At 42.2% G+C, this 7,145-nt stretch overlaps 1 protein-coding gene across 2 annotated transcripts; it reads left to right on the top strand.

Moving 5' to 3' along the window:
• The first annotated feature begins 318 nt into the window (after positions 1–318).
• Positions 319–6,805, top strand: TFPI2 (tissue factor pathway inhibitor 2). 2 transcript variants are annotated; one of them, XM_015619829.3, is made up of 5 exons: positions 319–544; positions 635–814; positions 1,286–1,465; positions 2,662–2,835; positions 5,216–6,805. In XM_015619829.3, exons 1-5 carry the CDS (start codon positions 463–465, stop codon positions 5,314–5,316), a joined length of 717 nt encoding a protein of 238 aa, XP_015475315.1. In that variant the 5' UTR covers positions 319–462; the 3' UTR covers positions 5,317–6,805. The 2 variants fall into 2 exon arrangements, with proteins under 2 accessions (XP_015475315.1, XP_015475314.1); XM_015619828.3 differs by having other exon boundaries at positions 5,213–6,805.
• Positions 6,806–7,145: the final 340 nt, after the last annotated feature.

Raw genomic sequence — 7,145 nt, 5'->3', positions numbered from 1 at the left:
GGGGGACTTGGGGAGAAAGAAGGGGGCTTTCTCGAAGTGACCTGTCCCGAATTTCGCCGTGAATTACAGGAAACGCTCTTTGAGCATCATCCCGTAATGTGAGTGGGGCGGGGGGTGGACCCCAGCCAGCTCTCCGCAGCCCCGGGGCGGAGGCCCGTGGGCCATGGGCGGCGCAGCCCTGCGAGGAGGCAGCCCCGGCGGCGCCCCCCGCCCGGCCCCCGCTGCTCCCCGCGGCGGGGCGGGGGCTGTCCGCGCCCCCGGACTCCCGCATCGCGCAGCCTTCCGCGCCCCGCTGACGGCCGGATCGCTGGCGGCGACCTCCTGCCCCGCTGAATCAGACCTTCCCCTCCCACCACCTGCGCAAGGAGGCGGCCCGGGGAAGCCGCCTCGGTGCATATAAAGCGCTGCCGTCGGAACGGGCAGCGCCGCTCGCTCCCGGGACCCCGCTGCCAGCCGCCCGCCATGGCCCCCGGCCGCCGCCTGCCGCTGCCCGCGCTGCTGCTGCCGCTGGCCTGCGCCGCGCTGGCCCAGCGCCCCCTCACAGGTAGGAGCGGGCCCTCGGTGGGAGCCCGCGGGGCCGGGGCCGCCCCCGCCGGCGCGGTGGCCTCAGCCCCGGTGTGTGGTGTCTCCGCAGAGAAGCAGCGCGCCTGCCTGCTGCCCCCCGACGACGGGCCCTGCCGAGCCCTGGTGCCGCGCTGGTACTACGATCGGCACACGCAGAGCTGCCAGGAGTTCGCCTACGGGGGCTGCTACGGCAACGCCAACAACTTCCTCACCTTCGACGACTGCGAGAAGAGCTGCTGGACCATCAAGAGTGAGTCCAGGGACCGACAGTGCCCCGGAGGGCCGTGGAGTGGCAGGGGGCTGGAGGGGACACCGGGGAGGCTGCTTGGCTTTGCGGGAAGCTCTGCACCCACCCGCTATATCACAGAGTCTTAGAATCATAGAGTTTTTTAGGTTGGAAAAGACCTTTAAGATGACTGAGCCCAACTGGTGACTCTCCTGCTTCTTGCGGCTTCTTGCTGATGTCAATTTTAGGCAGAAAATGCAGAGTGAGTTGACCCAGAGATGACGTGTGGAATTAATCTGTTAGTATTTTGAATATGATTTAGTATTGTGCTTACTCGCTACTCAGTGCATTGGATTCCTCCAGTAAAAAGCAGATGGGACAAACTGGGACTTGCCTGCAAGAGAAGTAATACTGTTTTGCCTACGCTACCGTGTTATTCTGTGTGCAAAGCATGAAGGGTTGGCTTTACGAAGGGTGACATTTTTTTTCCTGCAGAGGTGCCCAAATTATGCCGGATGGAGGCTGATGGAGGACCTTGCAGGAGTTATCTAAGAAGATACGCCTTTAACTTGAGCTCGATGAAGTGTGAGGAATTCATCTATGGTGGCTGTTATGGAAATGGGAACAACTTCAGAGATTTGCAGTCTTGTGTGGACCACTGTCTGCCAGAAAGAAGTAATGGTTGTTCCAAATTTTTAATAAAATAGGTGTTTTGAAAGTGATATGAAGATGATACTTCATTTGATATTTTTGTCTGAATACCCATACAGTGGTATTTTTGAAGACTTGTGTAAAGCAGATGTTTATATTGTCCATTTTAATTTGAATATGTTGTCTTAGCTGTTACTGGAAGAACAAAAGTGCTGAGATCTTAAATACACCCACAGCTATACCAAACCAATTTCTTGGTTTCTAGTGAGCTCTACAGGTGTATCTGAAGGGAAATAATAAGGTTGAAGATCTATGTTGAGGCAAATGTGTCAGAGATTGTGGCGGTCACATTCAGGGAAGCGGTAGTGCCATGTAAAGCAGGAGCACCTTTCTAAAATTCAGACCTGAGAAATGGTGGTAGGCAGCTCAGCTTCTGACAAAAGTGTTTTGCCTGATGTGATTCTTCACTGTCTCTTCATTTGAGCTTTAAGTAAGAATGGTGGTAATTATAAGCAGGTCACTGTAACTAAGTTTTGACTTGAACACCAGATTAATATCCAGTTCAAGATAGGCTCTTTGAAGATATACCAGAATGTATAAAAGCAGTCACTGCCCTAAGAATTATTAGTGCTTGATGACATTTATTTGTGGCTGATGACAGATTGCCAGCATTTTCTTAGGTGAAAGCTGAATTATTTCTGTAGCACATACAAGGAGTTGATAAAGGGTCTGCAGCAGGAAAAACAAAATTTTGTTGAGGCAAAAAGAAACATGCTCTTGAGGAAAGTTGTTGGATTTGTACTTTTTGCTGCAAGCAAAATTTGCTGGTAAAATCATAGCAAAGTTGTGCCTTTTTTTCTCTATAGAGGTTATTCCACTGAAATGATTGCTGTATCCCTACATATATGGAATAAGATTATGTAAAAGTCTTAGCTGTTATATGTATAGCACCACAGATGGGGAAAGCTGATGAATTTCACTTATGGGATATAATCCTGTTTCCTGTGATGGCCAGTTGCTTTCTCAAATTTACAGCTCACAGGAATAAGACGCAGAAAGTCTCTGAAGTCATCGGTAATAGTGTCAATTCAAGGGGAAAAATAGCTGTTTAGACACAAAATTTATTGCAGGGTTAATTTTATGAAGCCACATACAGAGATTACATTTTTGTAATTTTTCTTGCTCTCTTTTTTTTTTCCCTTTGTCTTTTTTTCCCCAAGCTGGCCCCTTGCTATGCTATAACCCAAAGGATGAAGGATTGTGTTCCTCTTCTGTGCCTCGCTATTACTATGACGCCAAGACTAAATCATGTAAAGAGTTCAGATATACTGGCTGTGGTGGAAATGCCAACAACTTCGTCACTGAAATGGATTGCTACAATGTCTGTGGGAAAGGTAAGGGGTTTTTGTTGTTTTGGGTTTTTTTATATTTTTTCAGTCACAAGCAGTTAAAGCAATCCACGTACCAGTAACAAGTGTTCATAGTGTTCTTTTACTCACCTTTGCTTGCTGCAGAGGTATGTTTTTTGCATTTTGGACTCTTACATTTTCAAGGGCAGGGAAAATTGAAATGCAATGCTAAATCCTTCTGGCAATATTGGTGTGATGTGAGGCGGTTACACCATATTTGAATGAAGTATAGAGAAGGGCACACAAAGACTGAGGATACTTTCTAGACCCCACAAGGAATCAGTCTTTAAACTGTTCAGTATCTCCATGACTGCTAATTAAGATATCCATTTATTCTGGATAGTTTTAAATAGGATTAAAGTCAGCTGTGAAATCAATTTACTTTTTTCCTTTTCATTTTCAGAAGTTACCATCCTACCTTAATTCCCTGTTGCCTACTCACATTTCTTATTCCCATTACTAAAGATTTCTGCCACATCAGTTGTGCAGTGTCAGCTGTCTCTCTGGTTGTGAAACCTGGAATGACAATTGATTTTTCCTAATGCTTGTATTCAAACCAGCTCCTGGCTGTGCTTGTAAATCAAAACAATTGTGCTTTTTTTTGCAGTCATATGGTCATACCAGCTATTGCGAGTTTTAATACTCTAGTTTAATTAATTTGATGTGAAAATAAATGAGATAGAGAAAAGCATAATTGTATGTTGTTTTCCAGAACACTTAGGAAGCAGACATAGCACAGTATTTAAAAAAATTGATACTAATGGGAAAAATATTTAAGTCTGTATCAAGCATGTACATGCCTTTGGGAAAAAGAAAAAACTAATAAGTAGCTCTGTTTTAAACATGCATGTTTTGTCTGCACAAGGAACGAGTACTTCAGTAGTTGTGTAGTCAGAAGCCTTATGTTGGGAGATGATTCTTCAGTTCTGGGCTGGAAATCCAGGACTGGGACAGGGATTGTACTCTGAGCACAGTCCTCAGAAATAAAAATATTGCCTGCCAGTTAGTCATGACAGTAATATTTCTGTGGATGACAAGTCTGAGTGTCTTTGCCACAGTATTATGAGAGATTCTCTAATAGTATGGTAAGTTTATCTGAGATGCTTGTGATTATCTAATTTGCATCCATTACCACTTGTGAAGTGGTAGGGCCAGACTCCAGTGTGGAGTGTACGGGGAGAGGAGGAAGGAAACTGCTTCTTCAGCGTCTCACCTCCACACTGCCCCTGCCCACACCCAGCCAGATCCACCTGGGGGTTTTCTCTTCCTCACTTTTTCTGTTGTTGTTGTTGTGGAAGAAAGAGGTGAGGAGATGCTGTCTGTCTTGTAACTAGAGCACCAGATAGCCACATGTAAAGTATCAGTTACAAGCTTTTTCATCAACTCGTGGATTTCACAATTCAGTAAGGCTTGGTACAGCCAAAGACCAAAGTTAAGGGCATAATTAGTGCTAATTAATGTTGTGCTATGCATATTCATTTCTATAGCTTGGGAGTGCACAGCAGCATCAGGCAAATAATGCAGGCAACTTAAGCCACTCCTCCTCTCCTGCTTCCATTACTTCCTCTTCAGCATCTTTCCTCTTACCTCTTGGAGTCTAAAGTTGAATTCAGCTGACCTTCCCCATCCAAATATACATCCGTTTGTTAAACTGATCTGTGGTGTTTTGAGTGTAAAGGTTTGTGATTAATTTAATTTTTAAAAGTTTATATTGGAAAAGAAAGCAAATGCATTTCAGTAAAAGAATTAGGAACTGCCCTCGGTGGCTCTGTGTGCTGGTAAATAGGTAGCAAGACAAAGTTTTCAGTCAAGATTGCAGAGTACTTGTTTTCTGAATTGCACTCACACAATTCATGCAGCCTTGGAAAGCAGGTCTGGAGTTAACTCTGTCTTAGGCCACTCTGCATCTTCTGTGAGTTTTGTGAAGAAACTAAAATAATTTTATCTTTTTATCTCACAAGAACTGGCTGTATTTTAACCTTTGCCCCACTGTTCAGAGAAATATAAGAATAGGTTGGGTTTTTTTGTTTGTGTGTAGTTTTGTTTGGTTCATATTTTTTGATAGAGGGGAGTGTATTTAGTTCAATTCTGCTGTCACTGCAGGACAGCTAGATAAGAAAAAAAAAGAGGTTTGCTGCTCAGGAAAAGAGCAGCAAAGTAGGATTCCAGTGCCAGAGGTGAACACACTGGAGACCTTAGAGTGTGAGAATAGGGAATGCAGAACACATGTTAACAGTTTCTGGTATGTTATTATTGGACAACTGCTTGAACAGTATAACAAAACATGAAAGAAACCCAAACAATAACAAGTAGAAACAGTTTTGCCATTCAGTTTCCCTAACTGCTTCCTTTGTTTTGTTAGCAGGAAATCAGAAACCAAGAATCAACAAGCCAACAAATGTATCCCGCAGAAAAATAGTGAGAAAACTGGTTAAAAAATCTCAGACGTATAACCCGAAGTCTTAAAGCTGATGTGCACTTGGCTCTTTGAAACACTTTTTGTCAATTTCACTTTCTTCTTTTGTAAGATATTTTTCACAAAGTTTTATACTGACATGGTTCTGTCTTTCAGAGCTGCTTTTTATGCAATTTACTTTTTTATAAGTGCATTTAATAGAAGAATGAACCTAAGTTTGGTTCTTCTGCTCTGTTGTCTTTGCAATAATATTTGGAAAGATTTGTTTTGATTTCCATGTTTTTATGGGGGGAATGTTACTACTGCCTTGTGAGACTATTTCAGCTGTTTCAAATCCATTAAAATTTGAAAAATCAATTGTCTCTTATTATAGATAAGGAGAGTCCAACACTGAAAATGCACCATGGATTTCTAAAATTTTTTTTGCATCCTCTGCTTGCTAAAGAAAAGGAACTTTTAGCAAGTGTGTTCAGAGGTTTATTGCCCTGCCATCTACCTACTTTGGCCCTATCATTTAATAGATTGTCATTTACAGTTAATGTTCATAGCAAAAGCTTTCAGAAGCCTTCATAACATAAATATAAAAGTATAAATTTAAATGCATCTCACCCCACAGGAGAGAATTTGGAATAGGAATGCCTTGATAAACACTCTGGCAAAGGCAATGAATAAGCTAGTTGAGTATTAAAATAAAAATGTAGCCATTATTTTTTCATGACATTTGAATTTTTTGCTAAGTTATTCCAGATCCTCATATGCCATTAATCAGTATAATTTTACTGATTTTAATGGAACTATGCTGATTATATCTCTGGAGGATCTTGATATTTGTGATAATGTAGTGGCTGTTGAAGCAGAGCAGCAGAAATTTCTGCAAATTTCATCTACAAAAGAGTAATCCCTCTTTTGAGGCACATTTATATTTTTTATGGTAGGTTACGACTGTGGTGATACTTTTGCACATTCTTTTATATTTTGTATTTTAGTCCTAGTCTGAATTTCAGTTAATTTTGCATACCACATTTTCTAAATAGACATTCATAAGTAATGTTAATAAAATGGCTTTTTGGGGAAAAAAAAAAGTTCTGTCATTATCCTGAGTTACATAGACCAATATGTGTAATGGAACCTATAATTTGTTAATTATGACTCTAACAGGGTTTAGTTGTCTCTTCAATCATTTCCTTACACTGAGGTCTTTATTTGAAGAAAGCCAATAAATTGCATTGATGTTATTCATCCCCAGCAGTTTTGTAGCTCAGCTGCCTCTCTCAAAGGAGCTGCACTCAGAGGAGGGGCTTAGTTTAGTTATTGTCTGCTGCTGGGTCTCCTGTTTGATATTGCACTATCTGAATAGCTTTTGCATGGGTAATGAATTATTTGTTTGAAATTACATTGGCTTTCAGTTAGAATAATTGAGGTGTGTGCTTTAAATCTGTTTCAGAGTGGGAATACAGTGGGGAAACTAGTCAAGATCTTGTTTTCTTAGTGATGTTTCTCTCACTGTCAGATTTTTGATTAAAGCAGTTTTCTGTGCTTTCCATTGTCTTTCTATCATTCCATTTCTGGTTCTTGGTCTCAAAACTCCCTTTTTATTTTAATCATGTCTTGCTTAGTGCAGGTGAATGAGGACACTGTGGTAGACAATTGTGGGTAACTAGTGACACAGTTTTGAGTGCTTGTCCCATGCCAAACCTCTTGGTAACCAGCCTTCAAACAGAAAGGGGCCAGTATAAACTCTCTGGGGGAGCTAGGGCAGATACCTGTGGGCATTGCCCATATCCCTTCCTGTTGGTTGTGAAGTTTGGCTGTGCTGTTCAGCACAGCAGCCCAGAGTATCCTCTGAATATTTTTTTCTTACCTAGCACTAACATTTAAG

Source organism: Parus major, chromosome 2 (genome assembly GCF_001522545.3).
Source record: "Parus major isolate Abel chromosome 2, Parus_major1.1, whole genome shotgun sequence".
NCBI classification, from domain to species: Eukaryota; Metazoa; Chordata; class Aves; order Passeriformes; family Paridae; genus Parus; species Parus major.
Note: the sequence above shows the minus strand (reverse complement) of the source record. Positions and strands in the feature narration are given on the sequence as shown.

Excerpts from the sequence above, each read along its gene's own strand:
- TFPI2 (XM_015619828.3), top strand. The coding sequence starts at position 463 with ATGGCCCCCGGCCGCCGCCTGCCGCTGCCCGCGCTGCTGCTGCCGCTG. Across the intron at positions 545-634 it reads GGCCCAGCGCCCCCTCACAG|AGAAGCAGCGCGCCTGCCTG; the intron begins GTAGGAGCGGGC and ends GTGTCTCCGCAG. Across the intron at positions 2,836-5,212 it reads CTACAATGTCTGTGGGAAAG|CAGGAAATCAGAAACCAAGA; the intron begins GTAAGGGGTTTT and ends TTGTTTTGTTAG.